Below are 12903 nucleotides of genomic sequence, written 5' to 3'. Positions count from 1 at the left end.
CTATATGCTTTGCGATGACAATAAACAAAAGTCAATGACAATCGCTATCAAAGGTTAGTTTGTTTTTGAGACAACCAGCGTTTACTCATAGACAGTTGTATATTGCATTGTCTAGAGTTAAAAGCAAGGACAAATTGAAAATATTAATTTTACACAATGAAGGTAACCTTACCAATAAGACATCTAATGTTGTATTCAAATATGATTTCTAACAATTATTTAGAATATTTCATTAATGATTTTTTTTTTGTGTAATTTGGGTTCAATTACATATTATTATTATTATTATTATTATTATTATTATTATTATTATTATTATTATTATTATTATTATTATTATTATTATCATTATTATTATTATTATTATTATTATTTTGTAATTTGGATTCAATTATATATTTACACAATAACGTCTTTACTTATAAGTAGTGTATTAATTTAATAATTGGTTGATGTTCAAAATTTTATATTAATTTTGGGTTAATGACCTAAGGGGTAATAAGGTTTTAACTTTGTTCACATAAGGTCTTTAAGGTTTTTTTTGTACATATTACACCGATATGACTGTTATAAACCGTTTAAAAAAGGTAATAAGGTTTTAATTTTGTCCATATTAGGTTCCTAAGGACTTTTTTTGTACATATTACACCAACATGATTGTTATAATCGTTTAAAAAAAGGTAATAAGCTTTAATTCTATCCATATTAGGTCCTTATTTTTAATATTTTTATCATTTCATCTAACTATTTTATAATTTATATTAGTATCTAGTTAGATAACTTCATCATTTCATATTTTCATTTTAACCGCTCATTCACCACAACAACGATTTCAATCGAAAAGTTACATAACAATTTTTATTTTTCATTTTTATGAAAAAAAAAGCTAATAATAATGAAAGTCTTAATGATTAAGACTATGTTTGGCGCTACAACTAGCTTATAAGCTAGTTTATTTTTTGATATTTTTTAAGTTGTCATGTTTAGCAAGTAAAAAAAGTAGTTTATAAACTAATCTTTTAAAAAGCTACTTAGACTAGTTTTTTAAAAGTTTTTTTTAAATTTTCGAATATACCTCTTAATTAATTAAGAAAACATATTTTTTAAATGTCATTTTATGTCATTATATAAATTTCAAATAGCTTATAAGTCATTGGCGGAGCTAGAATTAAAGTAAAAGAGTATCTCCGGCAAGTAATGGGGTATCTCCGATAAGTAATTGTCTATCGGGGATACCCAATTGGCGGAGCCATTACTTACCGGGATATCTCATTATTTTTCGGGAATACTCTTTTACTTTGACCTGGCTCCGACACTGGCTTACGTAACATTTTGATTGAAAGCGTGGTTGTGGTGAATGCGCGACTAAAATGAGAATATGAAATGATGAAGTCATCTAACTAGATACTAATATAAATTGTATAAAAGCTAGATGAAATGATAAACATATTAAAAATATGGACCTAATGTGGACTCAGTTAAATCTCATTACCCTTTTTTAAACGGTTATAATAATCATGTTGGTGTAATATGTACAATAAAAGATGTTGGTGATTTATTGTGGACAAAATTAAAACCTTATTACATTTTTTTAAACGGTTATAACAACCATGTTGATGTAATATGTACAAAAAAAAACTTTAAATACCTAATGTGAACAAAGTTAAAACCTTATTACCCTCCTAAGTCATAAACCTATTAATTTTTTTTAACAAACCGATACATGAATTTTACACTTACTGATAGAATACAGTAAAGATATGAACCGATACATGAATTTTACACTTACTAAGGTCGGACGGAGTGGACCGCGGGATCGGTTCCCACATTTATGCACACCGCACCGTGGGTGCAGGAAAGGAGCGACGCGAAGAGGGTGGGGGGAGATAGTCCCTCTCTCTCTTTCTTCTAACCATTGGCTGACGCAATTTTTTTTTTCTTTTTTACTCCAAACGGCTATATAGCCGTTACATGTGTGTATATATATATATATATATATATATATATATATATATATATATATATATATTCTTTTTTCCTTCCCTTTTCTTAACCTATAAATACTCAAACATTTTATCATTTTTTTAACTCATAACCTATATTTCTCTCTAAAAAATATTATTTAAAATGTCATCATCTTCATCATCCAATTCGACGGCGGTAGAGGAGGCTAAGTTTATCGGTTCCGTCATGGCGAAAACGGTTGCATACTATCAAAACCGACTAGGTGAAACATCACGTGCACGACCTAACCTAAGAAAGTCGTCGTTACGTAGAAATCACGAAGCCGGACACGATCGTCTTATAGAAGATTATTTTGTAGATGACGCCGTCTACGCTGTAAAGTTTCGACGTCGGTTCCGGATGAGGAAGAAACTATTATTGCGTATTGTTGGCGATTTGGAAGGCCGCTTTCCATATTTCCAATGGAAAATGGATGCAAGGGGAAAAAAGGTTTCTCTCCCATTAAAAAATGCACGACTTCAATTCGTCAGCTAGCATACAACATGGGCGCAGACAAATGGGACGAGTATTTTAGGATGTCAGAGCGTACCTTGCGGGAATCTGTGTACAAGTTCTGCAAAGGGATCTGTTTAGTTTATGGGCAACGATATTTGCGCAAACCAACTCTCAACGATATCCACCAATTGTATACGTTGCATGAAGGCAAACATGGATTCTCTGGAATGATAGGTAGTATCGATTGCATGCATTGGAGTTGGTCATTATGCCCCAACGCATGGCGTGGTTAGTACATGAGAGGCGACCATAAAGAGTCGATGATCATTCTAGAGGCTATCGCATCACATGATCTTTGGATATGGCATGCATTCTTTGGTCCAGCTGGTGCAAACAATGACATCAATGTGCTAGACTAGTCGTCTGTATTCAACGATATCTACCTTGGAAAGTCACACGATGTACCTTTTCAAGCAAATGGGGTAGCATATAAGTATGGATACTATCTTACTGATGGTATATATCCTCCCTTGTCTGTTTTGTGAAATCGTTTACATGTCTTAACGACCCGAAAAGGAAAAAGTTTAAAGAGGCGCAAGAGTCAGTTAGGAAGGATGTGGAACGAGCATTTTGTGTACTTAAGAGACGTTGGCAAGTACTAGCGGTCGGGGCAAGGTCATATGAGGTGAAAAGGTTACAACACGTAATGTATGCATGTATCATATTGCATAATATGATTCTTGAAGACGAAGGAATAACGATATGCCGATACAAGGAAAATGAAGTTTTGCCAAATGTCAAAGGAGTAGCCGTTGGTACACAAGAATATAGGGTGAATAGAAGAAAAGTACACAATCGCGACATTCATCAGACCCTTCGTGCTGATTTGGTGGAGCACATTTATAGGACTCATATTCAGCCCCCGTACGAGTTATCTCACGATGATTTGTTTGACAAATCAGACGAGGATTTTGATATGTTCGTCGAGAGTGAAGATTCTGACGACGAGAGTGATCTGGGGAAAATGATCCAGACGATCAAGGCGATGACGAAGACGATGATTCCTAGTGACGTATCTAGGTTTAAATAAAATTAAGATATTAATTAATAATTTTTACTATGTTGTAGGTTGTTTGATTATTATTATTATTATTATTATTATTATTATTATTGCGGTTTTTTTTTTCTACTTATTTAAATATTAGGGTTAATGTAATTTTTATTTTACTTAATGAAATGTTTTTTCTTTTTAATTAAATTTTATGTTTGATATTAATTTAAAAATTATAAATAAAAAAGTATTTTATTTAATATAAAAAAAAGTGAGGGAAAGGCTTCCCGCATATTCCTTAACTTTTAGGTGAGAAAAATGAAAGTGAGGGAAAAAAAGGTATAGCCCACCAAAAATAAAGGAAACTTCCCTCCCACTCCTTCCAATAGAATCCAGTAAAGATATGCCGGGATAATGACTTAGGAGGGTAATAATGTTTTCTGTTTGTCCATTTTATGTCCCTAACGTATTTTTTGTGCATATTACACCATTAAGATTATTATAACCGTTTACAAATAGTCCTTTTAACAGGAAGAAGCCGGTAAAAGGATTATTTATAAACGGTTATAACAACCTTAATGGTGTAATATACATAAAAAAATATGTTGGGGACCTAATATGGACAAACGAGAAACGTTATTACCCTCCTAAGTCATTATCCCATAAAACTATAAATCCCTATAATAAATTTTTACTTTTTAAATAAGAAACTTATAGGTCTTGGGATTGGTAGTTTGAATATTTTTAACCTCGGCTTTCTTTATAAATGGAAGTGGCGGTTTCTTAATGATAATGGAGCTCTTCGGGTTATAATTGTCAAATTTTGTTATGGGGAAGGTGGTTGTTTTCGGACGATTCGAGAATAGGAATTGGAGGGGGTGTTTGGCAAAAGATTATAGGATCCATTAATAACCTCCAAGAAAATGGTTGTATTCCTTCTAATTACATGTATAGAGTGGTGGGGGATGAGACTCAAACGAGGTTCTAGAAGGATGTTTGGTGCTTGGATATTCCTCTTAAGGAGCGGTTCGGGAGGCTCTTTGCTTTGACCTTTAATCAAGATGCTCGAGTAAGTGAATAATGGGATCCGGGGGGATGTAATTTTCATTTGCGTCAGGGGATTAAAGGAGGGGCTGAATCGACCCAATTTGATTATCTTGTAGAAGGGCTTGGTGCTTGAATATTCCTCTTAGGGAGCGGTTCGGGAGACTCTTTGTTTTAGCCTTTAATTAAGATGCTCGAGTAAGTGAATAATGGGATCCAGAAGGATGTAATTTTCATTGGCCCCTCCTCTAATCCCCCAACACCAATGAAAATTACATTCCTCCAGATCCCATTATTTACTTACTCGAGCATCTTGATTAAAGGCCAAAGCAAAGAGCCTCCCAAACCGCTCCCTAAGAGGAATATCCAAGCACCAAACATCATTCTAGAACCTCGTTTGAGTCTCACCCCCACCACTCTATACATGTAATTAGAAGGAATATAACCATTCTCATGGAGGTGGTTAATAGATCCTACAATCTTTTGCCAAACACCCCTCCAATTCCTATTCTCGAATCTTCCGAAAAACCACTACTTTCCCCATGACAAAATTTGACAATTTTAACCCAAAGACCTCCCTTGTCATTAAGAAACCGCAACTTCCATTTATAAAAAAGACCGAAGTTAAAAACATCCAAACTACCAATCTCAAGACCTACAAGTTTCTTATTTAAAAAGTAAAAATTTACTATAAGGGTTTATAGTTTGATGGGATAATGACTTAGGAGCGTAATAACGTTTTCTGTTTGTCCATATTAGGTCCCCAACGTATTTTTTGTGTATATTACACCATTAAGATTGTTATAACCGTTTATAAATAATCATTTTACCGGCTTCTTCCTATTAAAATGATTATTTGTAAACGGTTATAATAACTTTAATGGTGTAATACGCATAAAAAATACGTTAAAAACCTAAAATGGACAAACATAAAACATTATTAGCTTCCTAAATCATTATCCCAAATATGCCACATTTGTTGAGCTGACGTGACTTTTCTAGTAACGTCTCGCTAAATCCTTAGACTTAAAACATTTTCATTTTGGTAAATAGTGTTTATTTTATTGGTGATGATAACCAATTATTTTAGTAAATCGGTAATCGGAAAACCAATTAAACCCTAGCCTTTCTTTTCCGTTTTGTCCCTCGGGATTTCAAAGGTTTGCTTCGACAGTCGTCGCCGTCGCTGTGCCCTCGTCTCCGTCGCTGTCACTCCAGTCATAGGCCCAACCAAGCACCGGCTCACAAGCCCATAACTGATTTGCACTGATTGTCTCCCTCTCTCGACGTTTGGAGAAGCTAGGGTTTGGATTGCACTTTCTGCTCAAGAACCGGAAATCTGAGGTAAACAAAGATTCGACCTTCCACTTTGCGTCTATTCCACAATATTTATTGGTTTTCTTTCTTTAAATCGTATTTTAATCCACAAATTTGTGTAGAATTTCAACTTTTTGAATTAAGGAAGTATTAGAATTCATATCTTCCATCTCAACTTTCTACAATTATATTTTGATTCTATCATTTGTTAACATCATTAGTTTATTAGGAAGCTTACGAAGCTGTGTTAGATCATGACAGGAGGACATTCTGTGTCACATGAATCTGTTAAAAAGTAGCAATTGCTAGGTATCTTTATCAAGGTCTCTACTATCGTCCTTTCATTTGCATACGTCTGGCTGTTATCAGTTAGTATAGTTCTTTTTTCATAGGGGTTAGTAGCCATCATTTCTCTGTTGTTGTCTGGTTGAATTCTGAAACTCACTGTTGTATATGTTATAGGGCATACAGGAATGCATATGCCAAGTTTGATGCTTTTGCAACATAAATTTTACATCTACATTTGATCAGATTCGAATCGATGGTTTCTTGCTATAGAAAGTTTTGCTTGAATGATTCATGAAACACTTTCGTGTCTTGGAATTATCAGTTATATACTGTTTTCTCTGTTAAAGAAGTGGCTTTATATCACCATAGCTTAATGACTATTCTACCTATACATTAGCTATAAACTCATCTCTATTTCTGTTTCTGTTTATCATCTTTAAGTATCATCATGGCTGGCAATGCTGAACCAATTAATGAGCAAGAAGTTGCTGCAAAATATGGAAACATAAGAAGTGAAATGAATCAGATTTACTCAAAAATCACAGAACTAGAGATGGAAGTAAGTGAGCACTCATTGGTGATCAATGCCATTCAGCCACTGGATCCCACCAGACGTTGCTACAGAATGATTGGAGGTGTGCTTGTTGAGAGAACAATCAAGGAAGTATTGCCAGCTGTCCAACAAAACAAGGAAGGAATTGAAGTGGTGATTTCTAGACTTAATGAAGCTTTGGAGAGGAAGAAGAAGGAGCTCACTGATTTTGAAACTAAGTACAAGATTAGGATCAGGAAAAATGATGGGGAATCCATGGATGATAATAGCAAGAAAGAAGGGTCTGCCCAGGGTGTTCTTGTGGGTCCTGCAAATGCATGATGAATTTGGTATGTTTTTTTTGTTCGTGTTATCGTGCGTTTTCATAGACTGTTATAAACATGATTTGATCTTGAGATTTGTAAGAGTAAGATAATTAGTAGTTATGGTTTTTGCTACTTGTTTTTGAATTTGAATGCATGACCTCTGAAATAGTAAAGATTTTGTGGCCTATGATTTTGTGTTATGATTATTTTGCGATCCAATGTGTTGAAATGCTCACAAGTGATGTAGAAAAGAAGTAAAACAAACACATGAGGGGTGTTTGGTTTGCATAATGTTTTTGTAAGGAATGTAATAAGTCTAATGAATTGGAATCCAAAGGTAATGGAATTCTTTGTTGTCTTATGTTTGGTTTGCAAAGCTGCACAAAGAAATTCAAAACACCAAACAGCGATCTATTGATTTTTTTTATTTTAAAAAAGGGTAAATGACACAGATGGTCCCTATGGTTTAAGGTAATTTGCATGTTTGGTTCCTAACAACTTTTTTCTTTTAACACTCGGACCGTCTCTAATTTATATTTTTGTTGCACGTTTGATCCCTATCTGTTCTAAAAAGGTTGATTTACCCTTAATAATTTATTCACTTATTTATTATATATTTTTTTACCTTTTTTATTAATAATATATTACAAAAATGATTTTTTTAAAGAATCCCTAAAACCCTAAGCAACGTTAGGCATTCTCCCCCAACCCTTTCTTCTTCACCTATCATCTTCCACCATCACCATTCCATTTGCATTATCGGTCACTGCACTTGCATCATCGTTTACCTGTATCTTTGCTAACCACCCGAGCCAAACAAGGAAATCGCACCATTGCAACATGCACCATTCTTGTCCCCTTCCATCTATTACAATCTTGTCACTGTCGGCTCATAAGCCACCATACTCCCTCCTCCTGTGTTCCGGTAAAACTATACGAGGGCTCTGGCGACTACAACGTCACATAGGACTGGTGAGAAAACCCTCCATCTCTTTCCCCTCTTAACTTGTGGGAGTAATTTGTCTTTCTATTCCGCCTCTCTATCACATTTGAAACCAAACGACACCTGAAACACTTACCATGAACCTCTGATGAGCCCTGAAAATCTTAACACGTTTAAGACTTATGAATATACTCCGCCTCTTTATCCTCTGATGAGCCCTAAACCCTATCCCCATCGGAATCTACTCTCGAAGGAGGAGGTTGGTGTTTTTTTGATTTTGTGCAATTTGAAATCCATTTTTTTCATTAGATTGTGCACAAAATTAAGAAACAGCCAAGCAAGTTGGGGTTTTAATTGGTTTACATCATCGATGGGGTTGGGATTTATAGGAACTCTTGGTAAGATGAAGATCGATGTGTTAATAGGTGGGGCAGAGAGGCGTTCTTGCCAAATTAGAGAAAGGATCGATGAGTAGATTTATGGTGATCAAAATTTTGGAATTTCATGTTGCTACGGAAGAAGACGGTGACCGCAGGGGGAGTGAGGGGTGGTTTGGATCGGAAGAGGAGGTGATTTAATTATGATTTTCACTAATAAGAAATAATTATTAAATGAATTTAAAATATAAAAAAGTAGCAGTACAGGCAAAATAGTTTTTTTTTTTTTTTTTTTTTTTCAAATGATAGGAACCAAAGACATAATAAAAACAAATAATAGGTACCATCTGAATTAAAAATACAAAAAAGGGATCAACAGATTACCCCAACCCCACATCCCTTTAAAAATGCCAGAATTTTCTTCCAGTAAAAATTTATTATTTATTAAGTCATGCTTTTTGAACTCCTTGAATGAAAACCAGTTAATTTCAAATTTGGAAACAATAATGCTGTCAAGATTATGTACACAGTCACAGATTAGTCGAGCAAAAAGATTGAAGATATCAAAATGGATAAAAAAAAGTGATAGGTAAAAGTAAAACTAATACATGCAAAATTCAATGTATTATACTAAACTAATTGGCACAAGAGGACGTGGAGCAATCAGATAGGTGTAGAACACAGTATATCCATGGACCTTGTTACACTGGATAACAGCTTCTTCCCCCCTTGGGCCTTATCGTCTTCGTTTAGCCAAAAAAATCTTGAACCCCACGGCCGACGAACACCCGATCGGAAAGCTCCGCCAAAACGGCATTAACAGTAAGCAAAACGACGCTGGAACCAGCAATAACGCCGAGCACAACCCCCGTCGTTCCGAGGACCTTATTGAACGCCGGCCACTCGATCCGACCTATCTCATCCACTACTCCGGCCCATACACTCTCATCCTTCTTAATCTCTCTATCCATCATCGCCTTTTTGATCTCCGTACCCAGTTCAGATAATTCTTCATCGGAGGGGGGCTTTTGGGTGGATTCGGATTCTGCGGTGCTGGGCTGCTGTTGTTGTTCTTCTGTGGCGTTGACGATGACGGCGAAGCGGTGGTTCTTCTTCCCGTTTGCGGCGGTGAGAATGGCGGTGTTGGGGAAATTGGTGATTGGATTTAGGGTGGATTTGATTGTTGTTGAGATGATTCGATAATTGGTGGATGTTCTTGCCGATGACGCAGGAAGAGATGGGGATGAAGTGAACTGTGAGAGAGAAAGTGCCATTTCTACAGCGTATGGTACACACCGGAAATTTGTGGGTAGATGATTTTGTAAACGATATACATATTTACGAAAATGGTCCTCGTAAAATCACACTGTTTCATTATAACTTGTAAGTGCATGTTTAAATTCTTGTTAATAAAATGAACAAAATATCGAAATTGGTTATTATAAATTCATAATCCATGTTACAGGAACTATTAAACAAATACAACTTATTATATTTGAATAAGATAATTATCGACAAAATCATTATATTAATATTGTGTTAAACAAATACAACTTATTATATTTGAATAAGATAATTATCGACAAAATCATTATATTAATATTGTGTTTACTCAAACTCTGTAGAAAAAACTGATTAAGTATGTTTTTCTAAAAGTTTAGTAAGGTTTACGTTAATAAACTATATGTAATAAGTTGACAAGCACAAAGTTAATATATTTGTATATTGGTTTTTTCGGTAACTAATCTATAATAGATTGTGGTTTTTCAATATTTTTTCTTGTTAATGGATAATCAAAATATGATCATCATGCTATGTCAACATGCCAAGTCACTAGATAATCAATCGGTTTGACAGATCAAAGGGTTAAAATTGTAACAAATTGAAAAATACGGTGTTAAATTTGAAAAACATAAAAACAGTGTCAAATTAGAATTTTTGTGTAAACTTAATGACTTTTATGTTATTTTCCCTTTATAAAACTAAAAAAATATAGATTAAATCAAGGATCATAAGATCTTAAAACACCTTTATAATCAAAATTGCATTTTAAGAAAATAACAAAAGTATAATTGTAAGATCTTAAAACACCTTTATAATCAAAATTGCATTTTAAGAAAATAACAAAAGTATAATTGAAGTATTATTGTTATCAAATATTATTAAATAAAAGTAATTTATAATTATAACACCTTCTATTTCTTTCCTTCATGTAACCAATCTATGACAATTAGATTTCAAGACTTTATGACTCGATCTACACATCAACATACAAGAGTCATAACGTGGACAACACAAGATCTCTTGTCTTGCTAAACCTAAGCCTAACCCTAAAAACTTTTAAAACGTTACACCACCACTTATTTCAAGTATACAAATACAAATTTCATCCATGTGCTGCATTATTAGGAGGATGTTGCTGTTGAATATCATATGCTAATGCACCTTGAGGCTGAGGTACAACTCCATGCCCATACTGAGGATCAACCATGTGATGTTGCTGCATCTCATATGGGCCATTGGGTAAAGCTCCAGACCCGTATTGTGGATCCACTCCACCCTGAACCTCGAACATGCCAAAATAGTAAATTTGTCTCTTTTTTTTTTCCTGAAATGTATATATAATCCATATTTGATAAAATTTGCAAATAATAAACAATTGCATACCTGATGCATGTTGTATGCATTCCCAACATAACCCATATCATGGTTCACAAATCCTGCACCATATCCTGTTCATGTTTCAAAATTAACAAAATATATAATACAAAATTTTAAAAAATAATAATAATAATGATAAGAACCATGGGTAGTTAATTATTACCTGTAGTAGCAGTTGCAGCTGCAGCCCTTGCTCTTTTATCTGCAAGTTCTTTATGTAACTTGTCAATTTCATGGGCCATAGACATCAAGCTTTTCTCCATTGCTTGGCTTTGTTCAAGGTTACTTGCATACACTTTTTTTTCATACTCAACTGCTGCCCTGTTTGCATAAACAGGGTCAAAAGTCAAAACTCAAATGCCAACAAAGTTATAACCCATTTTCACATAATGATGACATGGCAAAAAAGCATCGCAGGTCTTGGATGAGATGGATGAGATCAACACATCTTTTTCACACCCCCACCCCCTTCTTCTCCACCCAAGGAATCAAGATATAGCAATTCTAATGTTTATTCCAATTTTTTTGAGGATTGAAACACCCAACAGATTATCAGATTGATTGAAGTCGGCAAGGGGGTTTTGCTTTTGGATATGCCATTCAAGGAGAAGCTAAAGTTATCAATGAATTAGATTGAAGGTTAAGAGTTATGCTAATACTGAATGGGCCTCAAAGATTGGAAATTTGGAATGAAGTTTAGGTTTTTATTAAGGAAATATATATGAAGTATCAACAGTTACAATGGGGAAAGTTCCTAACAGCAACAATTAACAGATGATAAGGAAGATGATTACCTTCCTCTTGATAGTTCTTTGTGCATGGCTTCTATCTCCGCTTTGATCATGGGAACTTGATGTACTTTGGACCTTTCTTTCGTAAGGTCGCCGTGAACCTTATCTAACTTTTCATTAAGTTCTTTCCTCTCTGAACTCAATTTCTGTACATCTCCTCTGACCTGAATAAGCTCGGCACCTAATTCATCGGTCATTCTAGCTTCCGCCTCCATTTTGACGGCCTTCTCGTAGACCTCGCGCACTTCGGCATCTCTTTCGGCCTTGACATTGCCGGCAACGGAGGAGAGACGGCGAAGGTCCTGCAAAGCGCTAGAGAGGTCCTGCTTTAGGGCGACGTGAGTGGCGGCGAGGCGTTGGTTGTCGAGGAGGAGTGATTGGATTTCGCGGTGGTGGACGGCGATGCGGTCTTCGACCTGGTGGTGGCGCGGAGGAGATTCAATTGGCGCACGGCGAGAGTGAGAATCTTGTCTGAATTTTAATGCATCTGGTGGGATGTAATTCCTACCGGCCATTTGTGGATTGTTTTATGGTGGTTGCCGCAGTGCCGCCGTGTGCAGCCCCTCTCTTTTCCTTCTAGGCTTGTCAATTATTAACGTTGCTGGTGTCGAAGAACAACTACCGATCCTTTTAGTAATTTTAAGGGGTGTTTGAAAAAAAATTAAAAAAAGAAAAACTTATTACTAATTCTTAATATTTTAGTCGGTTCTAAATTTTATTTGTAAATAAAACATGATTATCGGATAAAAAATCCTAAATTAGTCAATTTTTTATTGGTACACTATGTTTTACCTAGATATCTCTAAAAAAAAGTTTCATTATTTTGGCCAAGCTAATGAAAGAAGTCATATTTTTATTATTTCAACTCTATTACTTTTTCATTAAAATTTTGGAAATTTCTTGTTTGAAATTATAACTATGAATAAATATGATTAAACTCCATAAAACTAATTATTAAAGTCCTCTGTAATCAATTATTTGTCACATTAACAATGATGTTAGCATTATTTTGAACTTATAACCGTCTATATAACTCATTTCTCATATAAATTTATATTATAAGTATTATAAGATATTTAAATTATATGTTCAACACCTTAGTAGTTAGTACGA

General features: G+C 34.7%; 3 protein-coding genes across 4 annotated transcripts; 1 reads left to right on the top strand and 2 right to left on the bottom strand.

Moving 5' to 3' along the window:
• The first annotated feature begins 5609 nt into the window (after nucleotides 1–5609).
• On the top strand, nucleotides 5610–7205 carry PDF2 (prefoldin 2). The gene is made up of 2 exons (XM_078976407.1): nucleotides 5610–5899; nucleotides 6602–7205. Exon 2 carries the CDS (start codon nucleotides 6609–6611, stop codon nucleotides 7032–7034), a length of 426 nt encoding a protein of 141 aa, XP_078832533.1. The 5' UTR covers nucleotides 5610–5899; nucleotides 6602–6608; the 3' UTR covers nucleotides 7035–7205.
• Nucleotides 7206–8892: 1687 nt separating this feature from the next.
• Nucleotides 8893–9651, bottom strand: SECE1 (secE/sec61-gamma protein transport protein). Its single transcript, XM_078976525.1, has one exon. The coding sequence runs from the start codon at nucleotides 9610–9612 to the stop codon at nucleotides 9088–9090; it is 525 nt and encodes a 174-aa protein (XP_078832651.1). The 5' UTR covers nucleotides 9613–9651; the 3' UTR covers nucleotides 8893–9087.
• An 819-nt stretch (nucleotides 9652–10470) lies between these two features.
• On the bottom strand, nucleotides 10471–12412 carry LOC145018714 (protein FLC EXPRESSOR-like). 2 transcript variants are annotated; one of them, XM_078976568.1, is made up of 4 exons: nucleotides 11794–12412; nucleotides 11163–11320; nucleotides 11006–11070; nucleotides 10471–10946 (listed from the first exon to the last, which is right to left on the bottom strand). In XM_078976568.1, the coding sequence occupies exons 1-4, from the start codon at nucleotides 12303–12305 to the stop codon at nucleotides 10725–10727; spliced, it is 957 nt and encodes a 318-aa protein (XP_078832694.1). In that variant the 5' UTR covers nucleotides 12306–12412; the 3' UTR covers nucleotides 10471–10724. The 2 variants fall into 2 exon arrangements, with proteins under 2 accessions (XP_078832694.1, XP_078832695.1); XM_078976569.1 differs by having other exon boundaries at nucleotides 10471–10898; nucleotides 11794–12411.
• Between the last annotated feature and the right edge of the window lie 491 nt (nucleotides 12413–12903).

The sequence above is a fragment of the Lactuca saligna genome, chromosome 9 (genome assembly GCF_052625555.1).
Source record: "Lactuca saligna cultivar CGN05327 chromosome 9, ASM5262555v1, whole genome shotgun sequence".
Lineage (NCBI taxonomy): Eukaryota > Viridiplantae > Streptophyta > Magnoliopsida > Asterales > Asteraceae > Lactuca > Lactuca saligna.
The sequence above is the reverse complement of the archived record's forward strand: the minus strand, read 5'-3'. Positions and strand labels throughout refer to the sequence as shown.

Bases quoted from the DNA above. Each gene is read 5' to 3' on its own strand.
- PDF2 (XM_078976407.1), top strand. From the start codon at position 6,609: ATGGCTGGCAATGCTGAACCAATTAATGAGCAAGAAGTTGCTGCAAAA.
- SECE1 (XM_078976525.1), bottom strand. From the start codon at position 9,612: ATGGCACTTTCTCTCTCACAGTTCACTTCATCCCCATCTCTTCCTGCG.
- LOC145018714 (XM_078976568.1), bottom strand. From the start codon at position 12,305: ATGGCCGGTAGGAATTACATCCCACCAGATGCATTAAAATTCAGACAA. The intron at 11,321-11,793 runs GTAATCATCTTC...TTATGCAAACAG, and splicing joins AAAGAACTATCAAGAGGAAG to GGCAGCAGTTGAGTATGAAA. The intron at 10,947-11,005 runs GTATGCAATTGT...TATACATTTCAG, and splicing joins ATGCATACAACATGCATCAG to GAAAAAAAAAAGAGACAAAT.